Source organism: Nematolebias whitei, chromosome 6, assembly GCF_014905685.2.
Source record: "Nematolebias whitei isolate Nwh7 chromosome 6, NemWhi1, whole genome shotgun sequence".
NCBI lineage: Eukaryota > Metazoa > Chordata > Actinopteri > Cyprinodontiformes > Rivulidae > Nematolebias > Nematolebias whitei.
The window spans coordinates 48,446,538-48,464,255 of record NC_056503.1 but is presented as its reverse complement, the minus strand read 5'-3'; the positions used below and the strand labels follow the sequence as shown (position 1 = coordinate 48,464,255).

Genomic DNA, 17,718 nt, shown 5'->3' with positions numbered 1-17,718 from the left:
ACCACATGCGAATGACAATAAAGAATCTCTGACTCTCTGACTCCGACACCATCTTGGCCCCTCATCTCTAAGGGAGAGTCCAGCTACCCTGTGGAGAAAACTCACTTAGACTCTCGTTCTTCTAGAATCTACCCAGAATTTGTGATCATAGGTGAGGGAAGGAACGTAGACCGACCAGGAAATGGAGAGCTTCACCCTGCAGCTCAGCTCCCTCAGAGCGGCACAGAGTAAACAGTACTGTGGAAGTTGCACCGATGACAAGGAGTTCAATGTTCCTCGCCCAGATGAGGGTTACCAGGGCCCCATCCTGGAGGAAGGTCTGGGGAGGGGTATGTTGGCAAGCGCCTAATGACTTAGTTACATGGGTTTGACTCCATGTGGGCCACCCACCTGCAGGAGGGGCCATTCAGCATGGTGCCACTGGCAGCAGCTGAAGGAGGGGACCTTGGCACTCTGACTCTATCTTATTGAAATCTTTGTGCAGAAATGGTTTTATAGAAACTTCTGCAAATTGGTGGAGAGGTCGAGGTGGCCCAAGGTTAATCTATAGTGGTCAAAGCCATCATTTGCCACCCTCTGGCTCCACCATTGGTCCAAATCACTCTAAAGCTCTATTGTTTCCAATCAGATGAAAGTCAAGCCAAGTGGTCAGCTTCACTGAGCATCCTTCATCTTCAGCCTCATTAGCCAACAGAACATAATCAACAAGTTATTGAAAAACCAAAGTAGCAGAGCTTTATAGTGGACCATTTTCAAACTGTACCTGAGAATATTTGTTTTCAGCGTTCCAGATGTAGGTGCACGAGCCCATGCAATAATTAGCATGGTAGCCTGAGGGCTTATGGATCCACTTCCAGCCCAGATCTTTCCTGAAGTCGATGTACAAGCTCCGCACGCAGCAGGTCTCCGTTTGGCTGCAGAGACAGAGAAACGTCTTTAAGTGTCTGAGACGTTTCTAAAGAACAGGTCTGGGGTCAGCTGATACAAGCCTTGATTTACATCAGCACAGGAACAAAGATCTATGAAGGTCCAAACACTGGCCTGACACAAAACTAATGCAGACCGACCCAAAAGACTCAAACCTGGAGCAGATACGTTTTTACACCTGGAATTCACCCAACGGCCTTTTCACCCATTGACGCAGCAGACGAGGCTGTTTTTGTGAATCAAGCATTTTTTAAAATAAAATGTTGAATATTTGTATTCACAACCCGAAGGCTCAAACTTGAACATTAATTTTAAATTATTTTGTGAACGCTGAGTCAGCAGAAACATTATTCTTTACTCTTGACTATGTTTGCAGTTATTAAATTTATTTGTAATTCATCTACTGATGTTTTAGCTGTTCATGCATCAAAACGTTCAGCTCGTCCTGCAGATGGATGCGGTGACTTTTGGGTTTCTGTAACTTCCAAAGATTATTTTTATTTACCCAAAGTTTCCCTATTAAAAAAAAAACATTAAAAAACTTCTTCAGCTACTGTTTTTGTCTTCTTTTGCTATTGTAAGCTTTTATCTACTGTTCTATTTTTAGCTACCATTCAGCTATTGTTAGATCAAAGATAACCTTCTGCTACTTTTAGCTTTTTTGTGCTATTTTTATCTTCTAAAAAGCCTTTTGATACTTTTAACTTTCATCAATTCTTTGGTTACTATAACTTTTACCTACTTTTAGCTACATTTTGCTAAAACTTTGCTGTTTTAAGATGATGTTTTCCTACTTTTAGCTTAAAGCTAGCCTTTTGTTACCTTTATCTCCTGTTTTACCTTTTCTAGCTTCTTGTTAGCCTTTAGATACATTTACCTTTATCAACTTTTTTGCTACTGCAACTTTAGATACTTTTTTTGTATTTTAGCTTATATTTAGCTTTTTATTTTTTAAGCTTTAGTAACCCATTTGCTACTTTAGTTTTTATTTAGCTTTTAGCTACCTTTGGCTCAGCATTTGTTGAATTAAACTTGTGTTTTGGTACTTACTGTACTTTAGGCACACATTTTGTCATTTGAGCTTCTAATTAGACTTTTGATGCATTTCGCTTTTATCAACTTTTTTGCTACTTTAGCTTTTAGCTACTTTCAGCTGACCTTTTGCTACATTAAGCTAATGTTTTGTGATGTTATGTGGTGTAACGTTAGGCTGCGTTTCATGGGTCGTCTTATTTTGAAAGTCCAGCCTGGTGGAATAAGTCCCTTCAGAGTGACGTGGCGGGTGCAGCGGGCCTTACGCCGTGCAGGTTTCCTGTCCAGCTGTGGAGCGTTTCTTGCGTGAGGTGAGGTGGCTGCTCATGTTCTGAGGGATGGACATGGTCAGGATGTATGGCGGCTGCTCCGTCATGGAGCGCATCATCGCCGTGTCGCCGCGATTGTTGTCCGTCCCGGAGATGGAAAACTGGAAGGTGCTGGTGGGCTGGCCACACTCACAGAACACATGCAGCTGGAAGCTCTGCTCGTCCTCTGCTAAACAAATGTTTGTTGGTTTTGGAAAAACATGTAGAAACGTAAAAGAGGAGGCTTCAAACGAGCGACGCGGAGCGTTGACCTCACCTGCCTGACTGAGCCACTTCTGCAGGGGTTCGGTCACATCGAAGGACAGCCATGTGTCTTTCAGGAGGTTGGTGACGAAGCGGGAGGCGTGGTACCGAGCCGAGCCTCCTGCGCTGTAGTACAGCTCCACGCGCTGCTCCTTGTTGATCCTCGGCTGCTTGATGAGCATGCGCAGCTCTGCGCTCGTGAGCAGGGCCGGGTCCCCCACGCTGCTCCGAATCTCAGAGATGCTGAAGAACATCGTCTTGGAGCTCTCCGTGTGACTCCTGTCTGCGGGGTTTAAAAAGAGATTATTTTAAACGAGCGGAAGGTTAAACTGTTTCAGAGACCTGAGTTGAGTGAGCAATGCTGAGGTTTTCCTCCTCATCATGAGATCACATTGTCTACTTTTAAGATTAGGCTTAAGTCTTTCCTTTTTGATAAATCCTATGGTTAGGGTTGGCTTGTGTATTCAAGAAGTTCTTGGGCACCCAGATAATAAACAATTACAATAGTCAGGCCTAGACGTGATAAATGCGTGGACCAGTTTTTCTGCCGTCACTTTTGGACCAGATGTTTCTAATTTTAGTGATACAGTACAGTATTACTGTAAAGTATTACTGTAAAGTATTACTGTAAAGTATTAGTGTAAAGTGCTTTGAGTATCTCAATAAGATAGAAAGGCGCTATACAAGTACAGTCCATTTACCATTTACCATATTACGCAGGTGGAGGAATGTGGTCCTGGTAACGTTTTTAATGTGGGGGTTAAAAGACACGTCCTGATCAAAAATAACATCAAGCTTTTTAACGTTAGAACTGGAGGCCAAATAAATCTCATCCAGAGAAACTGAAAGACTGAAAAATGTATTCCTAAAATGCTCAGGTCCAAAACCACAACCTCAGTTTTGTCCAAGTTTAAATGCAGAACATTTAGAGTCATCCAGGTTTTTGTCTTTAAGGCATGTTTGTAGTCTAAGTAACTGATTGGATTAATCAGGTTTCACGGACAAATATAACAGAGTATCATCAGCATAACAATGAAAATGTATCCCATACTGTTTAATAACTGTATCTAATGGAAGGATGTATAAGGTAAAGAGTATTGGTCCAAGCACAGAACCCTGAGGGACAACATGAGTAACTTTGGTGTTTGAAGAAGATTTATTATTTACATTTACAAACTGGAATCTATCAGAAATATATGATTTAAACCATTTTAGAGCTGTTCCTGTAATCCCAATATCACATTCAAGCATCTGTAGCAGAATATTTTAGCTTTTAGCTACTGTTTTGACACTAAAAGCTATTGTTTTGCTAATTTTAGCTGGACTGCTTTGTTTAGCTTTTAACGTAATTCTTGTTCTGTTCTCATTCTGCTCTTCCTTTTTGCTCCTCCTTTTTGCTTTTAGCTATTGTTTTAATAATTTTAAATACATTTTTGCTACTATTACCCAGTCTTTGCTACTTTTCACTTATTGACTGACTTTAGCTACTTTCAATGTTTAGCTAACCTTTTGCTACTTTAGCTTTGAGCCAAACGTTTGAGATTTCCAGATGCTAGTTACTGGTTTGTTTGTTTGTTTGTTTTTTGGGCTACTTTTAGCTTTAGCCATCCATTTCCTACTGTTACCTAGTTATTTGCTCCTTTCAGCTAGCCTCTTCCTACCATACGCTAGCCTTTTGCTACTTTCAACATTTAGCTAACTTTTCTCCACTTTTAGCTTAGAGTTATCCTTTTGATACTTTTAGCTTCTAGTGAGCTTTTGCTCTTTTAGCTAGCATTTTGTTAGCTACCCTTTACTCCTGTTAGCTAGCCTATGTGTATATTTTGACAGTATAAATAATCATTAAGTAGACCCATTCCTTTTGTGCTCTCCTCAGTGGTGGGTCCACAGGACCAAAGGAATCAAGAACGTCACAGCTAAAAGTCAAACTTCACACAAACCAACTGTTGGCAGTGGCAGCCATTTTGAAATGGATGGACTCCTCAAACCTAATAGTTGATTTCCAACTATCGAAACAGAAAATTTCATTAAAGTCTGTCCACTGGTTCACGAGATATTTTGCTAACAGACAGATTTGATTCAATAGTTAATGGTAAAGTTTCAAACAGAGACCAGTTAGTACTCAGGGATCAGTCTCAGCTACTATCACATACAATTTTAGCTCATTAGCTGTGACACTGTCTGACTCAAACTCGTACTGCTTTGCTGTGGCGGCCATCTTGAATTCCATTAATTTCAAAAGTCAAGTATTATTAGCTGTCAAACAGTGATTACTCTGAGGCTTTATGGAAATGCAATCATTGATTCTTTGAGATATTTTGCTAACGCTACACAGAGACTCTGGCTAAAACATCGCTCTGCCTCCACCTTCCGCCTTCTGTTGTTTTTAAACTTTATTTTAGAAATTACCCTGCATTTGTACTCGTATTTGAATACTTTAACATGCATTTTCATCACTTCTTTAAAATTTCAGGATGAACATGTTTTTCTAAGAATTCTCCCATCAGTGAAACAGAATAGCTGAGTTCAGAGTGTTACTCAATGATCTCGTCCCGAGCCAAACATTTATCTGTCCCAGCTGCTGTAAAGTTGACCACAGAGAGAGGTTTGTTCTCTCGCAGCGCCGCTGCCCATAAACACGACTGTAATCCCCGAGTTTTCCTACAACATGACAGCAGGAACGTTCTCCCTGCGAAGTCTGAGGAGAAACAGAGCAAAGCTACCGAAGGATTTACCAACATCAGTCCTCCAGTTTATACCAAAAGATAAAGTACGGTTGAGTCATGCACAGATAAGCAGATGATTGAGGGGAAGACGGCGTGCACAGAAACAGAGTTTGAGGCGGGGGAGGGAACGTTGTTAATGTAAAGAAAACAGAACGCACTGAGAGTTGTAAGGGTGTGAGTGGATGTGTGGAGAAACTGGAGATGTGTATCAATGGAGCGCAATGCCTGGCAGAGACTCAAATCCTCCACTCTGCCTGAGCCTGCCGAAGCCAGGATTCTCCGCTCCCCAAGTCCGGGAATTACTTTGACGGGGGCCCAACCCAGCCTTGCATACTTGCGCTGCATACTCGGCCCAGGCCGTACCAGGATGGATTCTCCACGTCACGCCTGCCCGGGTATCATTTACAAGTACCACCGTTGGGGTCAACGACCGAGGCGTCCTTCCAGCCGCTGCAGAGAGGCCAAACTGAAACTGAAAAGAGCTGATGTGCAGCGCAACAGGAAATGAGATTTTGACATTTTGCTGGTCCCACCCAGGGCAGGGTTGAATGTTTGGTTAGGAGCGCAAAAGTGGAAACGCTGAGCATCAAAACACGAACGGGCAGGCGTGAAAAACGAGCAACAGCAGGCACATCAAGCCTTTATCTCTAGCTGGTTTGAGTGAAACAGGAAATTAAGTCAACTTCTCCAAGAAGCATATTGGCTGCAGGACCGTAATTTCACGTTTCATGCTCACGTCTACTTTCTAATTAACACAGCTTGCATTGTCTCACAAAGCCCAGAAATAAAGGTTTGTTTGAATAAAGTGCGTGCTGCATATAAAGCCCCACTCCTCCAGAAATAGCATCCTGGCTGGATGGGTGTGGGGGGGTTGGATTTGTGTCTTCAACCAAGGCCTACTCACAGGTAAGCCGGGGACAGCTGTTGTGACAGGTAAGGAGACAGCTCTGTAATTATCAGTGGGAGGAAATAGATTCCAGCAAAGTCTGCCTCCTTTACACTCGGCCCCACCTTCGCTCATCTCACCTCAACGTACGCAGCTCTCACAAGGTAAAAATAACACGTATTCCAGAGCGGTGGCCTGATTTCCAAAAGCACCGTGGTTGGCGGCCGGTTTCTAAAGGAGAGCCAGCGTCTGCTGTTATCAAACGAGCTAAATGACATGTAGGCCAGCGTTCTGGGAGAGGTGAATTTGTGTGGTCTTTGGGGGAGGGATGTGGCTGAAAACATTTATCCTAATCCACCAGATGATTACCCCGATGGAGACTCAAACTATTAAGTTTGAAAGTACACAAGTGCATCCCTGCGGGCTGGTTTTGGAAGTTTCGGAAAAGTGTGAGTCGTCAAACGAAATGACGGATGAATATTTAATAAACTTGAGAGAATAAAAATTCTATCCTCTGGGTTTTACTGCCTTGTGTTGTTGTTTACTAAAAACATGAGGCTTAACTGACCTTTTACACTTACTAATAGGATTTTGCAATGCATTGTGGTCCAGATATTCTCATGCGTACTTCAGTTCTTTGACATTGAACGGACTCATATGTGTTGTTTGTGTTTATTTGTCCCCATCGCTGACTCTGGTCTCCTTATCACATAAAAAGTGTTGGAAATTATTCTCAAGGTTCGTGTTTTGTCTTTGCATTTACTTTTATAAAACAGGTGTAAAGGATCAAAACACGAGGTAAACGTTGACCGTGAATACTGGAAGCGGCGATAAACGCACCTGTGTGCAACGATATCTGTACAAAGGTCAACAAAGGCGTTCCTTAAGGGAATGCATATCGCCCATCGCCTTCACGCCAAGCTTATTTCAAGATGGCCGCCACAGTCACAGCCCACAAGATGCGTTACTCTCAGCTACTACCGCAGAAACGCCACCATACTTGTAGCTTTGCGTGAGTACCCGGCATTGATGTGTATGACGGTGAATTAGCTGTGGCAGTCATCTTTGACTGTTTTGACTCCAAATGTAGATCCATGGTAAATATACAATATACATGGAGTGATAAGTTTCTGAAATGTTCATTAAAATCCAATCAATGGTTCTGGATTTAACTTTCAAACAGGATTGACTCTAATCGTTGACGGCAACGTTTTCAGCAAATGTTGCAGTTCATAATGCGCTGAGTTAGGGATGCATTTGTGAGTACAAGTACTTACATTTAAGTACTTTGTACAGAAAACCAATACAAGTATACTGATCAGTGGTGTACACAACAGTTAAATAAACCATATACTAACATTAGTTTTATATTTAGTTTGTTTTTTTCATACAGGGTCTGCATTTATAGCACAAACTAAATATAAAAAAATATATTAATAATGTGTTATGTGTTGTCATTGTATGTTTCCATACAATGGCGAAATTGGCTCTCTGCATTTAACCCATCCACCACCAGGTGGAGCAGTGGGCAGCTATTGAAAGCATCCGGGGAACAATTTGGGGATAGGGTGTCCTGCTCAGACACACCACGAGATGTGCAATGACTGGAGATCAAACCCTGCCTCTACACCATCTTTATCTCTTTGTTGCCAATGTATCTGAGTTTGTGTTGGGAACGACTCTCAGCAACTACCATGATGAATTTTAGATCAGTATCTCTAAAATGGATGGAGCCATTTTGTTTTGTAATGTCTGTTGGGAGCCATCTTGAATTAGCATGATTAAAGTTTAATCAGCTGTAGATATGCATCCAAAGATCACTTCCTGAGTGTTTAGTTCAAGTCTGTCCGTTGGTTCGTGAGACGTTTTGTGGTAAAATGGCGATACGTGTTGTGAAACAGCTTACGATAGGTGTATAAATATATTCTTTCGGCATGCAGAGGTTGCCTCTGTTTTTAGAACTGGACTGAGATAGTGGAGGGGTGTTCTCTGGCATTCCATGGAGCTCGGAAACACATGCTCCCCACGGGCACCGCTTAAACCGGACCTGAGTCACTCAACATCTCTGCGGCCATCAGCCGGCCTTCCTTCCTGCCAAGCTGCCCCGTCACAAACATGCTGCAAACACACTGATAATCAGCTCAGGAAGACGACTCAGAGGCTGGAGAGGGCCCGAACAAGAAACGGAGAATAGTTCATCGTTTTCAACGAGCTGGAAGAATCAAGAGGAAAAAGCTCAAGAAAAGAAAAAATAAAAGATGGAGAGGAGAGTAGGGGAGAACCCAGTATCTGGAGTTACAGAAAGGAAAATCCCATAGGAAGCAAATAAACAGAACCAAAAGAAAGGGAGCAAAGTTTCAGAGAATCCTCTTCATATTTTACTTCTTCTTTGTTGCCCTGCTCTTTCTTCAGTTTAAACGTTGCTTTGTTCAGTTTTTGGTCCATCCACCTCAAGCCTCTTTGATGTGGAGGAGAAAAGATGTACAGTAGTCCCTCACTACTTTGTGGTTCGTTTATCACGGACTCAAACTATCGCGGATTTTCAAAATAAAATTGAACATGACACACAATTAGCTGATTGATGGATGAGACACAAGATCAGCATGGAATTTTTATTTAAAATAAATTATTTTAAATTATTTAGCACCTCCTGCACCTTTGTGCAGCCCATACTGCAGGATAAGCTAGTACAAGTAGTAAGTAGTAGTTTATTGTAGCATTTATATATAGATATTAAGGAGTTTTAAACCCTTCCCACACTCTTGCAATATTCTAAACAATGTTTCTAAACTCTAAATGCTATAAAAGACAAAGAAGGTCATAATTTCTCTCTCTGTTTCTCCGCTGCTCTCAGCCACCTGCAAGTGCTCTTGGCCACGCCCACTTCTCTGCGCTGCATGGTGAACAGCTGATCAGCTGCAGCAGGAAGTTTATCCTGCAGTAAGGGCTGCACAAAGGTACAGCAGGTGCTAAATAATTTAAAATAATTCATTTTAAATAAAAATTCCGTGCCAATCGTTCGGCTCATCCATCAATCAGCCAATTGTGTGTCATGTCCAATCTTATTTTGAAAAACTGCGATAGAGGGAATTTGCGATAGAGAGAATTTGCGATAAACGAACCACGAACTGGAGAGGGACTACTGTATATACTAAAATAAACTACTACTTGCACTACCATTCCTACTTTGTGGTTTTTCACTTATTGCGGGGCTTCAGGGTACGGATCCCCCGCGATAAACGAGGGACTGCTGTGTTCCTGCCCCATGAGCTGAGGAGTACAACTAGAGAATAATGGTGCACAGAAAATAAGAAAATATGTTTTATATAAACGTCATTGCTAAGTTCCAGGCAAACAAAACATTTGACTGAGCAAACGGCATATGGTGCGAGTAAAATGAGCTAATAAAGCCATTAAAACGTTGTGCTTCGCATCAGATGGTGCAGTCCCATTAAGTTGTAACTCCTGTGATCTCTGAACTCTCAAAGATGTCTGAAGATGTTGAATGTAGATCTGAAGATGGAACACGTGTTGAAGGAATTTATGGATGGCTTTAGCTTTGGGGCAAAGCCTGATTAATAGCAGTGGTAGCTGCCAAGTTCGTCCGTCACAGTGAACGCTTTTAGGACTTACTTAGGCAAAAACATGTTACTGTTGAAGATTTCTGGGTTTTATACTTGGTCCAAAGTGCAACATGTGCAGAATAAATCTTTTTTCAGCTTGGCTCCAGTATTTTAGCCTCTCTGTGTTTGAGTGTTGAGCAACAAGTGCCTGAAAATGCAGGAGCATAAATCACAGTCATACAATTATGTGACTTTCTTACAGCTATCGTTGGGCCATCTGTAATTATCCTCATTTGTGAAAATGAGCGAGGGTGCACCAGAGCTCATGATTTACACGCTCTTCCTCTCAATTGTTTGTACTTACTGGTCATGTTGAACTTGTTTAGAACCTTGGCAAAGTACTCCTCCTCCTCCTGTTCTGGGGAGACGGTGCTCTGGACTTCAATCTGCTGCTCCTCCAGCATGTCCTTCGTGCTGTTGTAGAGCGATATCAGCGTGGTGGGGATCTCCTCTTTGTCTCCAGCCTCATCCACGTCAGGTGCTTTCGGCAGGCGCAGTTTGCTGAGAATCTGGCTCCTAATCGCCTCAATACGCTTTTGCCGTACTATCTCCAAGTCCACGGTCTTACAAGTGGACATGCCACTCACACTGTCCAGCATGTGCGCAGCCACCAACAGCAGAAACCCAAACCTCATCATGACAGCTTTACTGCTGAACCACTTCTGATCCTTAGTGAGTTCTCGCTCACCTTTTCTTTCACTGCCTGCCTCCAGTCGTGGATGCTTAGGTAGCCAGTGAATCACTGAGTGGAGAGGTGTGACTGACGCAGGGTGTTTACACAAAACGCAACAATTACAGCAGTGTGGAGAGTCCAGAAAATTCACAACAACTGGTGCGAAACTCCCTAACGCTCGTCTTCTTTGCATAGAAGCAGGCAGACAACCACCCCCATCACATGTACACCCAAAACAGCCAAAACTCTGAAGCGAGTCCAGAACAAAGTTGCCAAACTCTTAAAAAGAAGCCCATAAGCCCAGAGCTAATTCAGCACCCACCAATCCAAAATGGTTTTACAGCATTCAGACAGTCAACCGTCCTTGTTGGTGGGACTGTGAAGCCTCCACCTGCAGTTTTTAAGTGATCCTTCCTTGGAGCAAGTTTATACTCCTCCACGTGTCCGCTCAGTACTGTATCAGCGAGCAGTCTCTCATTACACGTCCCCTGAGGCCAGCTGAGCAAACGTGAACAGAGCTGGAGTCCAATCAGCACAATGATAACTGGTGTTGGCAGAACCCAACTTACTTACTTTCTACGCCTAAGGCTCTTCAACCTGTCACTGCTTCCTGTCCCGGTTGACCCATAAGTCCCTTCGTAAATCATTCAGAACTATTCCAAACAGGTTGAGGTCAAGTACGCCTGGTTGGTTGTAAAGATAGGTGGTGAAGGGAAGGCAAATCAAAAGCATGAACTAGGACGATATATCTATACTGCTTCAGCGCTCTTCACAACCCAACGTACAAGCATGTGACAAACATGTACTGCCCTCAGCCGTGACTACCTCTTTTTACAGATAACATGTGATCTCTTTCAACGCCTGCAGCTCACGCCACCAGCCGCCTCTCTACCTTCTCTTTCCTCGTTCTCAAACATTGTAATGCACAAGCACAATCTCTTGGTGTACCAAGACGTTGATAAAAGCAGTGCAACAAGCTTGATATCTGAAGTTTAAAGTGTCAGGCTCAAGGGAACGCTGTCCTTGTTGTGGAGAAGTTTTGCAGAAGTCAGACACACCTCTTTACATGAGAGTACCATCCAGACACAGCAGCAGTAGCAGGAGTTTGTCCTCTTTGTCCTCTATCCATCCATGGGGATCACCTCCTTCACGCCTTCTCTGTAATCTCCACTGACACAGCTCCCTACCTACAGCCTCTTTCTGCTGTTTTGCTTTCCCCTGCTGCCTGTCAGAGCTTGCTGTTCACAGAGTGATTTGTGGGAGCTCTGAGCTCAGATAACTTGCACACCCTCTCTCTCACCCCCTCCGACTCTGTTCTTTTCTTCTTGTTCCTGTTCGTCGTCTAATAGAGCGAGAAGCTCTCCGCCCAGGAAATGAAGCTAACTGCCACAGAGTTCAACATCTGCTGCCAGGAGCTGAACACGAGCTGTCTTTACCTGGACCGTGTTTGTCTGCAGAGACAGCGTTGACCCTCAACAAGCCTTGCATAGCACAAGAGTCTTACCAGCCGACTGCTACTTTCACCTGGCGGCTGTGAAGGTGTTCGCCCACCAGACCAGGGCAGGATGCCACTTGAGACAAGACAGGCTAAAAATAGAGCTGTGAATTTCATGGGATGGAGATCCAGCAGGGCAGGGCGGTGTGGTGCACTGTCCCGTGTCTGGGTGCCTTTTAGAGGTTGGATTGTGTATTTTCAGAAAAGGAGACGAGACTAAAATAAACCGGTGAAGGTTTCAGTCATTACAACTCTGTCTAAAGGAAAAATCAACAGGGAAGTAGTGATAGGAAACTACCAAGGCAGAGTTTGGGTTTGTTTTCCTCCTCAAAATGCCTTTCTAACGGCTGTCTATTGTTACTGTTAAAGAATAAGCTATTCAAATAGTTCCACGTAACATAAGGAAAACAAAAGCTCAAAAGTCCCCAGAAGGGCCAACAGACATCAGTCATTGTTCTAGGTAACCCTAAGTAAACCTCAGTCTACAAATATAAGTCACAGTCTCTTAATCACTGATGGCTTTTATTGATAAGATGATAACAAGGAAGCTGCTTCAAAATGTGAACAGCTATGATCCGAAATGATCTGATGAGTTCTGATGGACACACACTGCCCTCTGGTGGGGTAGAGGTGGAGTTTTACAAAATTTAGAAAAAAAGATAGACATGACACATCCATCCATCCATCCTCTTTACCCATTTTTTCCTTTCCGGGTCACGGGGTTCACTGGTGCCCATATCCAGCGGTCACTGTGCGAGAGGTGAGGGACAGCGGGACAGATCTCCAGTCCATCACAGGAACACCTGGACAGATCTCCAGTTCATCACAGGGACACCCTGGACATGTCTCCAGTCCATCACAGAAACACCTGGACAGGTCTCCAGTCCATCACAGGGACACCTGGACAGGTCTCCAGTCCATCACAGGTACACTTGGACAAGTCTCCAGTCCATCACATGGATACCCTGGACAGGTCTCAAGTCCATCCCAGGGACACATAGAGACAAACAACCATTCACTTGCTCTCTTTCACCTAGAGACAATTTAGAGTTACTAATCAGCCTAACATGCATGTTTTTGGTTTGTGGGAGGAAACCGGAGTCTGGAGAGAACATGCAAACTCCCCCGGCGACTTGCTCACCGAGTGGTAACAGCTCTACCAACTGCGCCACCGTGCCGCCCTCATGACACATCATAAAACAAAAACAGTAAAGATTAAATGGCTCACGCTAAACAAAAAAAAATATAAAATTTAAATTTTCTGCAAAGATTAGGTGTGAATGCCGAGGGCTGAAAGACTGCTGAAGAAGCCAAAACTGAGTCCTTAAAGCTAAAAGAAGCCAAAAATAAAGCATCTCATAAGCAAATTTCTAAGTTTTTGAAGCATTTGGAGAGAGCTCAATGACTTTCTATGGGGAAAAGGTTTCTAAATAAAGGTAAATATTTTCAAAAGCACAAAAGTTACAAAAACCAGAAGTCCCATCTCCTGAAAGAGCTAAGTATTCTGATGATCAGCTGAAATAGCACAAAGTATGTAGAATGTCATAGCAAAACATTTATAAAAGAAAAGACATTTACACAATTAAAAACTATAAGATCAGATGATTAAAAAAAATATTTCCCATTTATTGGTTATTATTTAGTCATGACTTTAATGAAATCAGAAGATGTTTTAATTTAAATTTGAGGTGTACTCTAAAAAGTCTGAGGGGTTTTAACTGAGTGTAAATTAAACGTAAACTATGAAAGACTTGTTTAAGGCACTCATAAGAAGCTGTGTTACGTTTTGCTATAGCAACACAACATGTCTCTGTACAACCAACCTGCCTGACCAAAGTGCCGTGGGGCATTTGGTACCCTTCATCACAAAGCCTTCATGCCAGAACCTCAAGGTGTCTGGGTGTGTCTGAGCACAAGACTGCACCAGACTCTTTCCCATCATTCAGTCAAGTTGCAGCAAACAGTGAAGTCTTTGAACGAGGACGCGGCAGAAGGCGTTCACAGTCAACACAGAGATCAGATGGTCTATAAATCACGTAACCACATTATTTGCCTTTCAGACAAGTGGGAGAGTGACACGATACTGGAACTCTTTACAAATGTGTCTTTAGTGGGAAAAAATGTTAAGTTTGTATCAACGAGGCTATTCTTCATTACTTTTTGCGCTTTATGGCAAAACAGATTTCAGTTTGGAGGTATTTATTCATGTAATGAATCCACTTCACCATATCTTCCTCTTGTTCTGGGCTCAGGTCTCAGGGGCAGCAGCTTGAGCAGGGAGGTCCAGACATTTGTTCCACGGGCACCTCTTCCAGCCCTGCCAGGAGGATTCCAAGGTGTTCCCAGGCCAGCCGAGAGATAGACTCTCCAGCGTGTCCTGGGTCTTCCCCAGGGTCTCCTCCCAATAAGACGTGCCCGGAAAACCTCCAGGGGGCATTCTTATCAGGTGCCCAAAACACCTCAACTGATTCCTCTTGTCCTGTCCTCTGTGAATCACTACCTTATTGTGGTGGAGGGTGTGTGCTTGAATGGTCTTAGGAGCTACTGTATACTTCTTCTTCTTATTATTCTTTTGGCGTTTCCCTCTTCAGGGGTCACCACAGCGAGTCATCCTTCTCCATCTCATTCTGTCCTCTGCATCCTCTGTCCTCACTCCAACTACCTCCATGTCCTCTCTAACTGCATCCATATATCTCCTCTGTCTTTTTCCTGGCAGCTGCATCTAACATATTTCTACCAATATATCCACTGTCCTTCCTCTGGACATGTCCAAACCATCTCAGTTTGGCCTCTCTAACTTTATCTCCCTTTTCCTTTGACATTTGCCGCTATCCCTTTGTCACAAATCACTCCTGAAACTTTTCTCCATTCACTCCACCTGCCTGGACTCTCTTTTTCACCTCTTTACCACACTCCCCATGTTCCTGGACAGTGGACCCCAAGTCCTGCACCTTTGTGACCTCTGCTCCTTGTAGCCTCACTGTTCCACCTCCTCCCTCTCATTCACACACATGTACTCTGTCTTACTACGGCTGACTTTCATTCTTCTTCTTTCAAGTGCATACCTCCACCTCTCCAAGTTCTCTTCCACCAGATTCCTGTTCTCACCACAGATCACGATGTCATCTGCAAACATCATAGTCCATGGGGATTCCTGCCTGACCTCATCTGTTAGTCGGTCCATCACCAGAGCAAACAAGAAGGGGCTCAGAGCCGATCATTGACACAATCCCACCTCCACCTTGACCTATCACTCCTATACCACATCTCACCACTGTCCTGCTGTCCTCATACATGTCCTGTACCAGTCTAACATACTTCTCTGCCACTGTTTTGAGCAACTGCACTTGGTAGGGTGTCCCAAGGCAGATTGGTGATATGTATTGACAAAGCGTGATTCAGAATACATGTAATGAAGTCCCTGCCCAGACATGGGTTACTAGGTCCCCACCATGGGGTTATGTCTAAGGTAGTGGCTCATTGAACCCATGGGGCCCAGTCAGGCTCAGCCTAAATGAGTCACATGGGTTTACCTTCCTGTGAGCCTATACACCTGTAGGAGGGGCCATATGGGTCAGATGCATGGTGCCATGGGTGGTAGCCAAAGTTGGGTGCCTATGACTCTGGCTTACCCAAGCAAAGCAGGCCCTTGAGACATGGAATGCAATAAATGAAAATATATTAATCTTAAGTTATGTGAGGGACTGGTGGCACAGAAGTTAGAGAAGGTGGGCCTGTGATTGGAAGGTCGCCGGTTCGACTTCTCGCACTGACAACATCAAAATGTGGGTGGGTTAGGTGAAGCAACCACACCTGTCTTCATCCTCATTTGCCCCACTCTGGGCTCTTGAACAATGCCCTTAACCTCCACCACCTGACAGTTTTGGAGAAATAACATAAACATACTTACTTTTGCATGTTAAAACCAGAAGTTTTCTATTGCAGTATTTTACTAACAAAAGAGAGACTTCATAACAATAATGTTTTTTTGTACTCGAGACTAAGTAGCAAATGAGCCTATGAGCAAATCTTTTATTTTGATTGTATTTAATAGAATTTGATTGATTATTATGTACACTTGGATCCGTCTTAATATTTTTATATTAATTGAAGATCAGTTCCTCCAAATCCGAGGCCATGGTCTTGAGCCGGAAAAGGGTAGAGTGCCCTCTCCGGGTCAGGGAGGAGGTCCTACCCCAAGTGGAGGAGTTCAAGTATCTTGGGGTCTTGTTCACGAATGAGGGAAAAATGGAGCGTGAGATCGATAGGCGGATAGGTGCAGCATCTGCAGTGAAGCGGGCGCTGTACAGGTCTGTCGTGGTGAAGAGAGAACTGAGTCAAAAGGCGAAGCTCTCAATTTACCGATGGATCTACGTTCCCACCCTCATCTATGGTCACGAGCTTTGGGTTGTGACCGAAAGAATTAGATCTCGGATACAAGCGGCCGAAATGAGTTTTCTCCGCAGGGTGTCTGGGCTCTCCCTTAGAGATAGGGTGAGAAGCTCAGTCATCCGGGAGGGACTCAGAGTAGAGCCGCTGCTTCTCCACGTCGAGAGGAGCCAGTTGAGGTGGCTTGGGCATCTGGTTAGGATGCCTCCTGGGCGCCTCCCTGGTGAGGTGTTCCGGACACGTCCCAATGGAAGGAGGCCCAGAGGAAGACCCAGGACACGCTGGAGGGACTATGTTTCTCGGCTGGCCTGGGAACGCCTCGGGATTCCCTCGGAGCAGCTGGCCCAAGTGGCTGGGGAGAGGGAAGTCTGGGCCTCCCTACTTAGGCTGCTACCCCCGCGACCCGACCCCGGATAAGCGGAAGAAAATGGATGGATGGATAATTAAACTCAAACACTTTTAAAATTTACTTTCTGTAACTTAATTTTCATATAAAACAAAACCACAACGAACGACTTTAAAATGAACAAATGCTGCTGACACAACAATAACATTTAGTTAGAGAAGCAGTCTATTCTTAAACCACGGGTTGCCCAAAAGTTTCTTACAGTAAATGAGTTCAAGAGTCCAAGTTAGGCTAACTGCAATACATGTAAAGTAAGTCAACGCGAAAATGCTGCCAAAATGTATAAATGCTGAAAAAAATCTCTGCAGTTTGATAAATAATCCTGTGACTAAATCAATTTTTAAGAAAAGTTATTTTTAACCACTAAGCTTCAGTGACCGTTGGCTGAATATGTGAACATACAGTAAGTTGTTACAGTAAAAACATAAAATCTGCAGTTTTTAATTGTTTTAAAGATTCAAGAATATTTTTTAAATAGTGCAATTAATTAAAAAAATATATAAAAACTGTTAAAAATAACGCTTTGTTTGTAATGTCTACCTAATTAATAAAACCGTCCGTCCCAGCGGTTACAACATATCGTCACAGTAAACGTGATGAAATTAGCTAATTTCAGCACAGTTGCTAAAGCTCAATAAATAAACACAATAAATGCATAAACTCACCTTGTTTTTGACTGTTTGACTTTTATGTCTGTTTAAGGGATTTTAATACATAAAAAAGCCGTTTACAAATGTAGTTTTTGGTCGCTAGCTAAAACTGCTAGTTAGCCATCCGTCTCCATGGTTACAACGACTGTGTACTCACGTACGTCTTTTATCTGACGTAAACAGTTTCGTGAATTGGCATCTATTTTACGTTCTCTGCCCTTTTTTTCCAAGCGGCAAATGAATAGTTCTTATCGACTCATCACTTGGAGTCACATAAACAGCGGGGCCGTTGTTTTTTGTAGGTAAGTGCTTTTTGTTTTTAGAGTTAGAGGACTGTAC

General features: G+C 43.3%; 1 protein-coding gene across 1 annotated transcript in view; it reads right to left on the bottom strand.

Moving 5' to 3' along the window:
* The window catches only part of tgfb1a (transforming growth factor, beta 1a), a 13,002-nt gene extending 2,478 nt beyond the window's left edge, over positions 1-10,524 (bottom strand). The window contains exons 1-4 of the mRNA XM_037678377.1: positions 10,071-10,524; positions 2,545-2,814; positions 2,226-2,454; positions 764-914 (exon numbers count right to left, since the gene is read on the bottom strand). Of these exons, the coding sequence (XP_037534305.1) occupies positions 764-914; positions 2,226-2,454; positions 2,545-2,814; positions 10,071-10,404 (984 nt within the window). The 5' untranslated portion in view covers positions 10,405-10,524. The remainder of the gene's footprint in view (positions 1-763; positions 915-2,225; positions 2,455-2,544; positions 2,815-10,070) is intronic.
* Between the last annotated feature and the right edge of the window lie 7,194 nt (positions 10,525-17,718).